The 16993-nt window shown below is 38.3% G+C and overlaps 1 protein-coding gene across 1 annotated transcript in view; it reads left to right on the forward strand.

Moving 5' to 3' along the window:
* slc41a1 (solute carrier family 41 member 1) overlaps positions 1–9046 on the forward strand; it is a 53893-nt gene extending 44847 nt beyond the window's left edge. Inside the window, exons 8-11 of the mRNA XM_023806332.2 lie at positions 6359–6438; positions 6606–6740; positions 6966–7114; positions 7610–9046. Of these exons, the coding sequence (XP_023662100.1) occupies positions 6359–6438; positions 6606–6740; positions 6966–7114; positions 7610–7795 (550 nt within the window). The 3' untranslated portion in view covers positions 7796–9046. The remainder of the gene's footprint in view (positions 1–6358; positions 6439–6605; positions 6741–6965; positions 7115–7609) is intronic.
* Positions 9047–16993: the final 7947 nt, after the last annotated feature.

Genomic DNA, 16993 nt, shown 5'->3' on the forward strand with positions numbered 1-16993 from the left:
AAACCCACAGAATGAAGAAGAGCGGCATTATAATGACGCCCCCCATTCTCTGGCTCAGCCGGTGGTAGAGCGCACTGTAGGGCAGCTTAACCCTCTGGGGTCACGTGCATCGTCAGCGACACAGTGTACTTTTTGCATTTATTTCAGTTTATATCTCGCTGAAATCTTAATGTAGAATCATGAAAAAAACGTTGACTCCGTAATCTGTCTTTTTTTCAAAACGTCCATTGACGGAATTATTAAAGTTTTTAAAATTAGGTTAAATCGGCAAAAAAGGTAAACCTGTCACCTTTGTTTTACCTGCATCGGGGGCGTGTAGTACCGCTGTCACCCGAAGATCGCTATTCACATTCTAAATAGCCGCATTAGCACGTATTCAAATCACATTCGCATGGTAATTTGATGAGCAACGCAACAGTGAAACGCGATCCAGATACATCTCCATCAGGGCCATAAAAGGGAGGGAGGGATGTGGCCAAGTGTCAATGGCTCATTCATACACATGAAAGTTGCTACATATTCAATGAAAGGAGCCAGAAATAGTGACATGAGTTAGGTTTTTCTTATTTTTTTATCTAACTGAATGTTGCAACTACACCATTTAGTCATCTTCATGTAGCCAAGACTTTGATCAGATATCTGGGATCAAAACAAACTGCCAGCATTGCTTACTATGTGCTTTTATAATGTCTCTGCAAGTGTTCAAAACTGCATTTTGCAATGTCTATACTTTGATGTCAAATTACAAACTTAACAAAAATCTGACATATTTACAATATACATTAAAATAAAGATGAGTGTAATGGCAAACCAAATATATAAGAAATAATTTATTTGCCATGAAGTTTATGATATTTGAAGAAATGTGTGATCATGCCCCAGTCAGTGAAAGTGTGGTTCCTACCCCTAGACCCCAGAGGGTTAAAGGCAGCTGGCGCTGCCTGGACCAGACTGGTGGGGTGCCGCTATACAGTCCGCAAAAAGTGTGTCGCATTGTACAGACATGTAGCATGTTGCATAGTTTGGCACATAATCGTGGCTTGCCGGAATCTGAAGAGCTTAGGCAAGATGAACCTGACCTTGTGACCTCTTGTACTATTGTCTGTAAGAATAAACAAACAGGATAAACAGAAGTAACACCGCATCTGCGCCCTACTTGTTATTCATAAACATGCAAGTAATTCAAACAAGTATGGTAAGAGAAAAACTGACCCGCACTGACATCAGCATTCCCCTCCCCCGATAAAAGCGTGAGACCGGGAATCCCGCGACCTCCGCCTGTGCTGTTAAGACTCTTACGGTGAGCGGCCACTCGACTTTAATGTCTGACCATTTATTTTTAATTAATTTCGGCCACCGTGCAAATTTCGGAACCAACACTTTTAACTGACTCCGCCACACTGTGCCACTCCGTCAACTTTCGTTTATTGCTGATGCCACTACTTAAACCACCAAATAATATCACTTTTCTTTTCTCGATTTCTGTTAACATGACCTCCACTTCGCACTCGCTGAAATACTTCTTTTTTCCACGTGGTTTATCCATTGTTGTTTAAGAAAAACATAGAAACAAAGCGGGTATTTATACAGATTTACATATGTAAATATACATAATTATGGGCGGGTCAGGGGGTGGCTGTGGGCTCGTTCACGTACATAAAATTTCACACTCATTGGGATTTATAAAGGGAATGTGCGTGGAACTGTGCTTACGCAGTTTTGTGCATCTGGGTTTTTTCTTGCTTATGCACATTTCTAGTTTTGTCCGTACGCCATGTTTTAGTGTGAATTCTATGCACGTCGTTATACATGAGGCCCCAGGCCTCTGTTTTTTCCTTTATCACTGCCCCCTGGTGTTCTTTTTGTATATTGTACAATTGTTGAATTTTTTTTATTGCCGCACTCTGTCTCACTCTCGTCATGCTTTTTCTAACATCAAGTCTGCATCTAGCTATAAGCTTTCTGATAGTTTAGCATTTCAAATGTCAACCACATTTCAGTCTAGAATTAGCTGTTCTCTCAGAGCTCCAGATTCACCAATGTAATGAACGACTCTATGCTCTCACCTGGTTCTTGATTGTGACTGATTGTGACTGAAAGAATGTACACAATGTGCACTGAAAGTTTCAGTGGGTAATACCATCCATCCATTTTCCAACCTGCTTATTCTACTGGGTCGCGGGGGGTCTGGAGCCTATCCCGGAAGCAATGGGCACGAGGAAGGGAACAACCCTGGACAGGGGGCCAGCCCATCAAAGGGCACACTCACACACCATTCACTCACAATTTAGAAACTCCAATTAGCCTCAGCATGTCTTTGGACTGTGGGGGGAAATTGGAGTACCCAGAGGGAACCCCATGACGACACAGGGAGAACATGCAAACTCCACACACATGTAACCCAGGCGGAGACTCGAACCCAGGTCCCAGAGGTGTGAGGTAACAGTGCTAACCACTGCACCACCATGTCGTCAGGGATAATACATTTAAGATATTTTAAGCATCGTCACCTGCCGTTTCCATAAATGTATTCACCTGCTTGTCTAGCCCCAATCCTATTCTGTAGCATTAAAAGCATTTCATCCATCTTGGAACAAGTCTGCTGCATGAACTGCCTGAGGCAGCAGACGTGGTTGGCTGGACCTGCCTCTTGACCACTTCTTTTCTTTGGCCTGTCTGCTGCCTTGTCCCTGGGGGTGTTAACGTATGGCCTCTCTGAACCTGAGCTGCATCTATGTTATCAGTTTAACAAGGCATCTAAATGTTGTCTAAATGATTAAAGTAAATGGATAAAGTCAGTACTAAAAACATTACACTGAAGTCTTTATCTGGAACTAGTTTATAATACCTGACACCATGGAGACAACTCAGTGTCCCCACAACGTTCAAATAGCAACTGAAAGCATCAAAATACAAGATGCTACAACTATGTTGGTAATACTCATCGTAAGTGGTTGCATGATGAGGTGTAGTAATTATGTATGGTCTATGGAAACTCGTAACACATGTTAATGTTACTTTGCTGTATGGAGATGCCGAAGCTAATGCCTGCCTCAGCATCCCAATAACGTGTGTTGCTGCATTCTGTAACTGTATCTGTTTCATATTGACGGGGAAACAGGCAAGGGGGCAATGAGAATCGGTGAAATTATACTTATAACATAGATAGACTTCATCCGCCAATAGCGTTCGCTGTCAGAAATGGCATGACTCCGCCCCCAAAGTATCAAAACCTCCCCCCGGCAGAACGCGAGCGCAGAAATTTCCCTCGAGCACAGAGAGCAACCGAAGGATATTATGATGAACGCACACACAGCTCTTTGTCCTGTGCTCGCGAGTTTCACTTTAGCGCTCACGAGTGGCATATTTACGCGTGTGAGTTTTGACTTTGTGCTCGCGAGTGGCATATTTATGCGTGCGAGTTTTGATTTCGCGCTCGCGAGTGGCATATTTACGCGTGTGAGTTTTGACTTTGTGCTCGCGAGTGGCATATTTACGCGTGCGAGTTTTGACTCTAATGTAAATGGACTGCATTTATATAGCGCTTTTTACTACTCTTATGAGTACCAAAGCACTTTACAGTTATGCCTCACATTCACACTCACATTCACATTCACACACCGGTGGCGGAGGCTGCCATGCAAGGCGCCAACCAGCTCACCGGGAGCAATTTTGGGGTTCAGTATCTTGCTCAAGGACACTTCGATGGAGTCAGGAGGACCCGGGGCTCCTGCACCACCAATGTGACACCATAGGTTCAAGTTCCAAGGTTCTACTGTACTTGCTTGTGAAAAATATTTAAGGCATTAAAGCGAAACTACTTGAACCTGATGCAGTTGTGTAGCATGGCATTAAGTGTGTCTACTGTGCATATATTTTGTTAAAATTTCAGAAATGGTAGTGTAGTATTTTACAATCTAAACATTTAAAACATGAAATGCTATATATCAATATATGAAATGCTCTTTATAATAAGAGCTTCAGAAATATTCTGTTGTGTTAACTAAAATTATTAACCAGCTACAATGATTAATGCTGATAAGCACATCTAAGCTGAGCACATGCTCTCTTCCACACTGTTCAACTACAGTATAGTTCTAGTACTGATATATGTGTGTAGGGCTGTATGAAATGACAACATATATCCATATGTTGATGGAAAAACGTCTGTCATTTCATTTCTATAATTAATTTTGTTGTCGCAAATTACATTCTTATACACTGCACAGATGCAGGTAGGAAATTTGCGTGAAGGCGTTAATTATCACTGTCCGATCTGGAACATATACTAGGTTTTGCACATGCATACACTGTGCAACATTTGACAGCAATGTCAACCTTGCATGCTCCAATAGTTCATGGTTTTCTATTTAATTTTTCTTTTTTTTACATTAATGTTTTATATTACATGCTGAATCGGAAATTTACAGGATCTAAATAAAAGGGAAAAAAAAACAAATATGAGTGAGTACCTTTAATTTGTTGAGTAAATAATTCAAAATGTAATATGTATAATAAAAATAATAAATGGAACATATTAGTCTTTCCATCTGGTCATTTTATATAAACCATTTATTTATTGAATTTACAGAAAATGTGGTATATTGTGATATGTATCGTCATTAGGATATGGGATTTTGGTCAAATTGCAAAGCCTTATATCTTTGTGTGTTATTAAATAAAACTTACCAGCTAATGGCTACAGGGTTTAAATTTTAGCACTTTTGTCATGACACTATCAACATACTATTCACAATTCACAAATAACTCTGCATTCACACCACCTCTTTGCGGATAAGATTGCCCACCCCTGCGACCCCCAAAACATACCACTATGGCCAAAGGTTTTATCTTGCTTTTCTAAAAGTTTCTAAGAGCTGACAGGATTCAAAAGCTCTGACGCTTACTCACGTCCAATTAAAAGAAATCAGCAATGTGATTGCAAAATGTAATGCAACACTAAGTAGAAATGTAGTGCAAAGTATAAATATTTGCTGTAAGATGTAGTATAGTAAAAGTCAAAAGTGTTCACCGCTAAATCTACTTAAGTACAGATATGTGAAAAATGTACGTACCTACAGTCACAAAGTAATTATACAATTGTTCTTCTACCCTGTACTATAAGCCGAGGGAACCTTAAGAGAGGCCAAGTACCAATACAAACAACGCATTGTGGAATACTTCCATGCAGCCTGTGGAATGATATTAAGGCACTGACAGACTGTAGTGGCAACATTCTGCTGCCCAGCAACGAAACACGTCTTTTCCATGTCCTGAACCAATTTTTTTTTTGCTTTGACACTCAAGAAGGAGATGCCCCATAACCACACTGCCTGCACATGAGTAGCCACTGGGTCTACAGCTCCATCAGATGAAATCCACCCTTCTGAAAGTTGATGCTAGCAAAGCTACTGGACTGCCTGGATGGACACTGAAGACATGGGCTGCTCAGCTTTCAGGTGTCTTCACCAATTTATTTAACTTTTCACTACAACAAGTGGCTGTTCCAACATGCTACAAATCCTCCATCATAGTCCCAGTGCCCAAGAAATCAGTGCTGAAGTGCCTGACTGACTATCGGCCAGTTGCTGTGCCACCCACAATCATGAAGTGCTTCAAGAGACTGGTGTTCTTATACATCAGATCCATTATTCCTTCAGATCTGGACAAACACAAATTTGCCTACCAAGCTAACAAATCCACAAATGAAGCTGTCTTGACTGCATTTCACACAACTTTATCCCACTTGGAACAAACATGTGGATGTTATTTGTAGACTTTAGCTCTGCATTCCACACCATTATCCCTCACAAGCTGGTCAACAACCCTTATGATAAATAAGTATATGCACAAAGCTTGTAGGTTAAATGTAGCCAATACAATACCAACACAGTAATACCGTTAAATTTTCCTGATTGTTGACGACAAGCACCGGCATACATTGTCCAGTAACTGATAATGTACAGTACTATGTAAAAGCTTGCAAAGAAACTTATTTTTCAGTATGATTTGGGGTCCAAGCAGTGTTAGCTGCAGGATCCAGATTGTTTTTCACCTGCTAATTAATGGTATAAAGCTATTGGTCTGTCAAAGTGTGTGAGTTTGAGATTATGTGTAATGAATACATGGAATTCCTGGGCTGCCCATGAGGAGAGGTTTGAGAACCAAAGCACCCAACAGAAACTTTTTGTTCAGAAGAAATCCTTGTTACTTTTTATTTTGTTACTGTTTGTTTGTATTATTTGTAAAATATTTTTTTCCTGAGTAAATATGCACTGCTTTAAACAATTTTCTATGGTGGCTTGTGAACAGTACTGTGTGTGGTAACATTTCTGCTCATAACTTTTGTTCCTTACAGTGTTGGGGGTCTTATTCTGGATAAAACTGTGTCTAACCCCAACTTTGCTGGAATGGCTGTATTCACACCAGTCATCAATGGTAAGTTATTACATTCTCAAAAGTGTTAAAGGACTCTGTTCCATCTCAGATAAGCTGTGTCTGATCTAACCTGCTATTCTTCCCAATTTACTCTGTGGTATCTCTATTTTTTATATTATTGAGTTTCCTCACTTAAAATAGGTGTTCATGTAATAATGTGTTTTTAGGTGTGGGAGGCAACTTGGTTGCAGTGCAGGCTAGCCGGATCTCCACCTACCTGCATTTGACCGCACTGCCCCTGGTGGAGCCCAGCCCTCCACCACAAAAGTGCCCCACCCCTTGCACCACCTTCTTTGGGTCAGGTAAGTACTTCTGTATATAATCTCACATAAAATGTATCTTGATTCTTGTTCATGCTAAATAATCCTGCCTCTTTCCCCAGAATTTAATTTTAGTGTTACACAATGACTAGCTTCAATATAACATTTTTGTAACTGTAGTTGGTGCTAAAATGGACAAAGTTAACAGTATGAGGTGTTTTAGTGTCTGTTTCCTAATTGACCCCTTTTCTCTCGTACTTTTTCCAGGCGTAAACTCTCGCTCAGCTCGGGTACTTTTTCTCCTGGTAGCTCCAGGGCATCTAGTTTTCCTCTACGCCATTAATTCTATGCAGGGTGGACACACCACACTCACATCCATCTTCATTGCCTTCTACATGGCTGCTGCCCTACTACAGGTATATGCAATTAATTTATGCTTCAGTTCCATAGGGGCTCAACACTTACAGAAAACATCAAAGCCTAAAGGGAATTATTCATTTATTGAATTTACTGTTCATATTAGTCATTTTCAATTCATTGACCACTCTTTAGTAAATCAGTTTGTTACTAAATAGTGTATTGTTATAAATATTTTTTCTATTATTGTAATGTCATGTTATCTGATAGCTATAATAAAGCTATTAAATGTATGTCTGGTTTTTGTGGTGCATTTCCTCTTCAAGAGGAACATGTTTTATAAAATAGAAATTGCTTTATCAGCAGTTCACTTCAATTGGTGCAACTGTTGTTTTAGTTCTTATCTGGTTTCAGACATGGGGAAAAAACCATTTCTGGGCTCGTTCCTGTAGAGCATACCATTCATTTAGTCCACTAGATCCATTCCATGGGTCCTCTCCCAACAGTGTCATGTTTCCTGTCAGTAATTGGACCCTCCTGGCCTTCTCCTTAAGGTTATTATCCTGCTGTATCTGGCGGACTGGATGGTGCACTGGATGTGGGGGCGGGGCATGGACCCGGACAACTTCTCTATCCCATACCTGACAGCACTGGGGGATCTCCTAGGCACGGGCTTCCTGGCACTGTGCTTCCATATTTTGTGGCTAATTGGGGACCGTGACACAGACGTGGGTGATTAAACGCCTACCCCAAAGATGTGCAGGTGTCAACTTTCTATTTATTGTAGTAATTAAGGGGTTTGGGCTTATTATGGTGATTAATATCTATATGCATTTGGGATTTTTCAATAACAAGGAGATGTTCTCATTATTTTTCAATGGGAACATTCTCCCTTGATCAGTAATGTTGGTCATCATCAATTTAAACTTGAAACAATGAAAAACAGCAAAAAAATAGAATAGACATTGCCTTGGTGTCTTCATTCGTCACCTATAAATAAAGGGATGAGTTCTTGGCCAGAGTGTTATGATCTGGATATGCTTAAATAAACTCCTTGTGTTTAACAGAGGTGTTTATTCAAATAATCGAAGTGGATCTAGTCCTGCTTTGTAACCTTACTGAAACACTAAGTCGCCTGACTTAGTTATATACAATACTATGTAGTACCATGATCATTGAGGCCTTATTACATGATTGGTACATTCAGGTACATTGAGGCAAAATGAGATTTTGCCTTCAATATGACCCATGGCCTTTACAAAGTCTTTTCCTTATGCTTCCTGTAATTTTCCCTTTTCCACAGCTTACTTGGGTCCAAGTACAATGGCTTGAACTAATTAATTGTTTTACTGTTCTACAAATATAATTCTGGCAATGGTTACTTGGGGGAAAAATTGCTGAGACTTTGATGACATTTTTAGATTTGTTAGGCTGCACACAGATTTACTTAAGATTTTGAAAGGTACCTCTGAATTGAAATGGAGGAGATAATATAATTTTACCTTCTGCTTACTTTTCTTTAGTAAACAATGCTTTGTTCATTAACTGACAAGGCTGAGTATATTTCAGGCCTGATGAATTGTCATGCCTACATAAAACTGGCGAACACCCTGTTACATATTGCATAGCCAATATTGTAAGCCAGTAGTGAATGTTAAAAGATTCTTTAATATTAAATATTATCAATATACCTTATTTTGGTTCTTCCTGTCATGCTGTTATCACTGTGAAACAGATGATCATGATTGCTTCTGTAAGGCTGCTTTCTGAAATCTTTTCATTGCTTGGATTTCAGCAGCTTATACTGAATCATGATTGGTTTGGTTAACACCAAAGGTGCCTTATTTTATGAGGGACTGTTTTTTAAGTGGGAATTTATATTTGAAGAATTTTTCTCTTTGGGGAATTTATTTAATAAAATAATATGAAGGAATTGCTTTCAGTTCATTATACACATTCATTGGATTTATGAAATTAAAATGATGTGTTAATTCAGTATCTTTGAATTATTCTTAAGATTGTCCATCCTTCCATAGCTGTGTATTCTGTGCAGTAAGCCTGAAGCTCATTGCATGATGTATAGAGAAAACGACAGGTGGTGTCTACTGAGCAGTTTTGAGATATGGAGTGTTTTTGAATTGATGGAGGAAACACAAAAAAAGGGGGATATGCAAACTCCATCCGCAGAGAGTGGGAATGGAACCCAATACTACTGAGCTGCTACAGCATCCTAATCTTATAACTAACATTATTAAAATGCATACTGAGTAAAAATGATTAGAAATATAAAGTAAATCAAGTTCCTAATTTTAAAAACAGCTGTTTTGAAGGGCTATTTGCTGCCTCCTTTCCTCCCCAACACTTATAATTTAAGTCTTGTAACAATGTAAACCCTATGTTTAGCTTCATGTTAGAATGTTTGGCATTAATTGTTCTGCCGACAAGCATAATTGCGTATATGGTACACATGGTAACTTTGAGCTGTTAAATGTCTATACCTCAACTAAGCACATAAAATATGTTATTTATCCACTTTTAGTAAAGTTCACAAAGAAGTTCATAAACATACCAATTGAAGAGTGCTTGCCAGATATTATACAGGGCCAAAACAAAAAATAGCACATGAAATGTATTCTTAATGAACTTACTTTCCCCACCTTCAAGTATAAATGTTTAAACATTTTTTTTTATGTCTAAATTAGATTATTTATAGATATTTCGTGAATAGCCAAGGGAAACTCTTAAGGTAGATCTCTGACAAATGTACTGTAATACTGGACCACATTTACTGGCAACTGGGCAGCACTCTTAGGGCAATAAGTTTTGTTCTGAGGGGTTAACTGGTTTTGAATGAAGGAATTAAACTTCTAGACCCTATTTCTGCTTTACTATGTAACTGGTGCCAATGTATCATACAACATTTCTGTGGTTGTCAATGCTACTTTAGGTATTTGGATGGAAGATTATTTATTTTAAAAAGCAGTTAAATTGTATATATATTTATTCTATAAAGTGTTGCTTTTAATTTTTTTATTTACTGTCAGTTTTGATTTCTGTGTTCACACTGGCCAAGTTGAGCTCAGTTTGCCATTGTTTATTTGGCAATTCTAACAGTTATATAAAATTATGGTGCATAATACATGATAAACCTTGTATCTGAGCTAAAATGTACTGACCATAATTAGCCTAAATCTCTCATCATGCAATGTAAAAGGTTCATGATGAGGAAATAACCAATATTAAGCTGTGAGAGCAAAATATACAAACTTGCTGATTCTTGTCAATAAACATAGTTGGAAGATGTTTTTCTTCATTATATGTGTAGAGGACATATCAGCTATTTCATGCTATTGGAATGAACAGATTCTACATCAAAAAGGGACTTAAACTCAACTAGACAATTTAGGGCATCACATGCGATAAGGATTTTAATGGCTAAAAGTTCTACAACCAGGTTTGAACCTCCAAGCTGTCTCCATGTTGAACTAGGACTGTTTTGCTTCCCTATAGTCAATGCATGTGCAGAATTTTCCCCACAGTTCAAGTATTGGTTCTGAGGGCAGGACTGTAGATCAGTTAATTGTGTTTAATTAGACAGCAAAGCAGGTAACAAAAGTCACTGTGACAAAAATGGGTTGAGTTAAAATGGCCGACATAAATTAAACACACATATGAGACCTAACATGGGAAGGAACAACAATATAGTGTACAGTTCCTGCCCTATTGTGCAAAGTAACAACTATTTGTTAGCGTCCCGTCCTCCCCATTCAAGTAAGCATTATATGAACACTCTATTTTTATTTTTATTTTTGCTATTTCTGGAATCCCAAAATTGATTTACTTCTGTGAAATACTGGATTAAAGGAATATTTGTTATTACAAACCATGTCTTTTGAGTTTTATCTTGATTTCCTTAACAAATAATAAATCTAGCTGTGTTACAATAGTATGTATATTTTATAGGACATCATTGCCCAAAGCACATTGCAGTGTTTTCTTCCTTAGTGAACTTAAAATATGAAATTAATACATTTAGCCCCATTCCTGTGTTGTTCAAAAAGTCTAGCACATATATTCATTACTGCTTAATGAGCAATGTTCAAGATTAAAATGTCTTAATTTGTGTAAGAACAACAATGTATATTCCTCTTGCAACCCTTTGTAGCTGTGAAACAGTGAGTAGCCTATACGCCACTCAGCAGTACTAGTGACCTCATAGAGCTGTAACAGAAGCTCACACTCATTACTGAGAGCCACTTTTTAACAGCATAGGCATGAAAGCCCAGGCAGGGCTATGCTTTATTTTTTGTGCATAAACTGGAAAGTAACCAGTGTACTACAAACAGGGCCTGTTGAAGTCCATGTGCTGGCCTAGGCATGCTGCATTACTGGCATCCTCCACTGACAACTACAGCCAATGCCAAAATAAATGCACAAATGATGTGAACCACAGCAGGGGTCTCAAACTCCAGTCCTGGGGGGCCAGAGCCCTACACAGTTTTTGGTTCACCCTCATTTAACACACCTGATTCAACTCCTTGTGCTAATTACCACACAGCTTTTGAGCTGAATCATTTGTGGTGGAACAGGGAAAGAACTAAGCTACACAGGACTCCGGCCCCCCAGGACTGGAGTTTGAGACTCCTGGTCTAAAGAGAAACACACAAAAACAGAAAGCATGTGATACGCTATTAGTAAAAACATATTCAATAAACACTGATTTAATGCCAACACATTCAGTTACCTAATTTTCCACTATTCCATAAGCCTACAGTGACATTAAAGGTTTTGTATAATTTTATTTTTAATATTTTTAGAATCCTAAAAGCATTCATTATCCCGGAGGAAATTATTTGTAATTAAGACTGCACATTAAACAACCACACAAAAAGGCAAAAATAGACAATACACAGTATCACATACAACAAGTTCTAACTGAAAATAATGAATAGGTGGTGAATGTTTATAAAATGTTTAAAATATATAAATTATAAACATTGTAGGGATTTGTAGGAAGAATGCTTGTGCACTGCCCCAGCAAAATTGTCACATTGCAGAGACATCCAAATCAGGTCAAATCAGAAAAAGACTATGTAACACAACTTGAGGCTAGGCAATATGATCTAAAATTTGTGTGAAGTATAATTTGAACCGTGGACGTTTTTCTTAAAATTTCAATATAGCCTATTGCTTCTGTACAAATGTAATATTTTTTAAAATAAGACACACCTTATTGGTTGCATTTGAACTTTGAAGCAGGATGTTTTACACCCAATCACAGTAAGGAGTCAACCCTTTGAACCCTATCCAATTTAGAGCATTTTTATAACCCCTTGAATTTAGGCTTAATACATTGTATGTACATGAGTTAGCCATTGTATGTACATGAGTTATGCTTTATGATTTTGTTTTCAGGACATTATGGGCTACTCAGATATGTCATAATTTGATGTGTAAATGCTAACACAGTCTTGATATCCTTCTTAAGAGGAAAAACTACTTGTGCCTATTGAAATTTCTTAAATTTTGTCTCATCTAATATAAACATTTGCAGGGACTACAAATATAATCTTATAAATGTTGAGATTAGAGTTTCTATGAAGGCAGGAGTTTCACTGGGAACCTTTCTATGACTTAGTCTATAATGAAGGAATACATGGTTAGTGCCAGGTGGAAATGAATATATTTGAATTTGCATCCATTTGGTAACTTGTTGAAGTCATCTGATCCAGCAATCCATGGTTTTATATTTTTAGGGGCCAAGCACCATATGTGCGTGGGCACCTATTGTTTTCGTTAGGATTTTTAACTATTATTAAGGGCCAAGCACCATAGGTGCATGGGCACCTATTGCTTTTGTTAGGATTTTTTACTATTATTAAGGGTCCAAAGCACTACAGTGCATTGGACCATTATTGTTTTTCTTAGGATTATTAAGGGTCCAAAACACAAAGTGCTTTTGGACCATTATTGTTTTTCTTAGGATTTTTCTCTTTTATTATTATTAAGGGTCCAAAGCACAAAGTGCATTGGACCATTATTGTTTTTCTTAGGATTATTAAGGGTCCAAAGCACAAAGTGCATTGGACCATTATTGTTTTTCTTAGGATTATTAAGGGTCCAAAGCACAAAGTGCATTGGACCATTATTGTTTTTCTTAGGATTATTATTTTCCTGCCCTAAAACTGAATGGGCAGCCAAAACTGTAAGACCTAGAAAGACCAAATTTGGCCTGAAGATGTCAATTCTTACCCACTACTCAGATTGTCCGACCCAAGTCTATCAGCCAGATGGGGGCGCTGTAGCGCCCCTCCAACACGTTTTGGTCGATATCCCCTGTCCTGTTAGTCCTACAGTCGAAATTCTTTTTTCTGCTGATACAGTCAGCCTTGCCCTACCAACTTGACATTTGAACTATGAAGCTCTGCCTAGTTAGATTTTTTGCTAATTTTCAAGTTTTAATGAAATCTTCATTTTGTGTTAGTTTGTCATGATGTCTTCATGTAAACACATTTTCCTATAATGGTAGGTCGTTCTATTAGTTTTAATGAAATCTTCATTTCGTGTTAGTTTGTCATGATTTCTTCATGTAAACACATTTTCCTATGATGGTAGGTCTATGGAGTTAATTTAGTGCCAAAAGTATCAATCAAAATTTTGAAAACCGCAAGCAAATCATTAAGTATCAGAATGAAAATTTGTATTCCAAATATCAAAAAAGTCAAACAAAATAATTTTATCCTTCTTCTTCTCTAATTTGTTTTGCTTTTGGAATGTTTTTCTTTGCTTTTGGAATTTTTTTTTTTGCTTTTGGAATATATTTCTTTGCTTTTGGATTTTTTTTTTGCTTTTGGATTTTTTTTTTGCTTTTGACTTTTGGCACTGTTTTAACGGGTGGGCGGGCCTTAGCAGCTTACACGTCTATTGGTCATCTGGAATTTGGAGTGAACACGCCTTTAACCATCTGAGCACGCCCACTCCATGACGCATCAGAACATCGCAACATAGCGGGAAGCTCCGGAGCCAGTTTACAGCATGGAATTGCATCTTTGTAGTTGTATAATAGTGTACTTTTATTAGGAATCGGTGTATGCAACACATATTTCGCGTTCATAAAATGTCACCAACCCATCCAATTCAGTAACTTTCGCTATTCCACCAGCGCGCTGACCAGGGAAGTTTCTAGCTATTGAAAAGATGAGAGGCTAAGTCAAGTTTACGTGGGGCACCCCAGTTAAGTTAGCTTCATATTCGAAATTCAGTTTTCAGGCTTTAATAACATTTAACGGAAGTAAGGTGGGGCATTTTTAATGTCAGAATCTTGATGTCCAGTACACAGACAACGATGCACACCGATTATTTTTGCGCTTCAAACCATTTCGTGATTTGTGCAAAATCGTGTTAATAGCTAATATAATAGGCCCTGTCAGCTATGATGACATGGTGGTTTAGCATTTTGGGCTCATGGTGACTGTTGCACACCCCTTTCTTTCCCAGATTGCTTTACATACGATTTTTAATTAATTTTTGAATGTTCGAAGGTATCCGTATAATGTGCAATGGGATAATACATGAATGGGTTAATAACTTTAAAACTAGATAAGACAGGCACACATCTAGTGAAGTGTGCTTTGATCAGTGGACTACAGGGAACAATGCACACCCCTTGGATTTTCAGATTATTTTTGTCTGTAATAGTTACTAATTATTATATTGCATCCATTTAAAGTGCAATGGAGCAACACACTATAAGGGGTTAACAGCTCTGAAACAATTTTAAAATGGGACAGCCATGTCCTATGAAGTGTGCCTTGATCAGTGTACTCTGGTGGACAATGCACACCTCTTGCATTTTCAGAATAACTTTCTAAGTTATTAATTAGTACGCTGTATCCATATTATATATGGTCGATACCCGATATAATCATGGGCGTCGCCGCCATTAAATCTCAAGGGGACGTGTCCCCCTCACATTCCATAATTATTCGTTTGGACCCCCCCCCCCCACATTTAACATAAAATATTAGTTTTATGCCAGTGCGTCCCCCTCCCCCCCTCACATTCAAAATGCTTCTGACGCCCATGGATATAATAGAGATAACACATATTAATCAATAAATAAGTTGTAAAGTGTGATTAAGGCAGTGCACCGTGGGACAAAGCAAATGTACCGCAGCTGAATTGCTTGTTTATGTGTTTCGTCACATTTAATACATTAGCATTAAGCTTTAGTGTGTTGCCTCAATGACATGTAATATGGATACAGCGCACTAATTAATACCTGTTAGAGAGAAAGTTATTCTGAAAATGTAAGGGGTGTGCATTGTCCCCCAGGTTCCCCTGATCAAGGCAACCTTCAGCTGGAAGCTAGAAGCTTTAGCTAGAAACTTCCCTGGTCAGCGCGTTGGTGGAATAGCGAAAGTTACTGAATTGGATGGGTTGGTGACATTTTATGAACGCGAAATATGTGTTGCATACACCGATTCCTAATAAAAGTACACTATTATACAACTACAAAGATGCAATTCCATGCTGTAAACTGACTCCGGAGCTTCCCGCTATGTTGCGATGTTCTGATGCGTCATGGAGTGGGCGTGCTCAGATGGTTAAAGGCGTGTTCACTCCAAATTCCAGCTGACCAATAGACGTGTAAGCTGCTAAGGCCCGCCCACCCGTTAAAACAGTGCCAAAAGTCAAAAGCAAAAAAAAAATCCAAAAGCAAAGAAATATATTCCAAAAGCAAAAAAAAAAAATTCCAAAAGCAAAGAAAAACATTCCAAAAGCAAAACAAATTAGAGAAGAAGAAGGATAAAATTATTTTATTTGACTTTTTTGATATTTGGAATACAAATTTTCATTCTGATACTTAATGATTTGCTTGCGGTTTTCAAAATTTTGATTGATACTTTTGGCACTAAATTAACTCCATATAGGTCGCTCTATTATAGGGGATGCGCAGGATTCATGAAATGAAGTCAGAATTTCAAGTTTTAATGAAATCTTCATTTCGTGTTAGTTTGTCATGATTTCTTCATGTAAACACATTTTCCTATGATGTGCCTTCAAGTCCTACCCCGTCCGACCAAATCAGACAAGTTAGGTGTCCAAACGATCAGTCCTCTGAGCTGATCACTATAAACAAAAAAAATCTGACATTTCTGTACCATACGGCCATCAGCCACATCCAAACTCCACCTAAATTTGGCCAGTTTCAGTCTGACTGCTATAACTTGGCTCTGCCTTAGCCTACCTCAACCAAATTTGAAATCCTACCTCACTGCACCATTCTGGGAACTTGTTACAAGCCAAGCTGCATTTCGTCAATAGGGGGCGATACAACTAAAAACTGCCAATATCTCCTAACTGCCTTGACCAATCCAAATTAAATTTGGCAGATACATACTACGACCAAGCTGGAGATCATTCATGTATCATGGCAGTCATTAGTCATAAAATCCTGGCCACCATCAGCCAATCAAAATCAAGCATCATTTTGACAGGCCTTTGACAAGCTTAACAATAGCCAATCTGAACCGAAACAGGCTGCTACATTTGTCTCCCAACCCTTAGCATACCCTGTTAAGGACACCCCAATCGGCCACATGGGGGGCGCCACAGCGACAAGTTTTGCATTTCTGCCTTTTTCTCCTGAACTGTTGAGGATAAAATTGAGATTTGTTACAGAGCCAATCTAGTGTTTTATGCCAAATTCAATGACATATAGCAGTTCATCCTATCTCTTTCCCATTTTGCCTATTTTGTAAGAGTCTGAAAACAGGACCTCCTAGGATTTCCACCCAACCAACATACATCTGGCATCATTCAAATCAGGAGACAGTTGTTATAAATAAATATTTAAAAAATCCTACACTTTCCATAAGGTATGGCCACCAGCCACACCAAAACCATACTGGTGCCACGCCCATTTCAATGAGACA

Source organism: Paramormyrops kingsleyae, chromosome 8 (assembly GCF_048594095.1).
Source record: "Paramormyrops kingsleyae isolate MSU_618 chromosome 8, PKINGS_0.4, whole genome shotgun sequence".
NCBI classification, from domain to species: domain Eukaryota; kingdom Metazoa; phylum Chordata; class Actinopteri; order Osteoglossiformes; family Mormyridae; genus Paramormyrops; species Paramormyrops kingsleyae.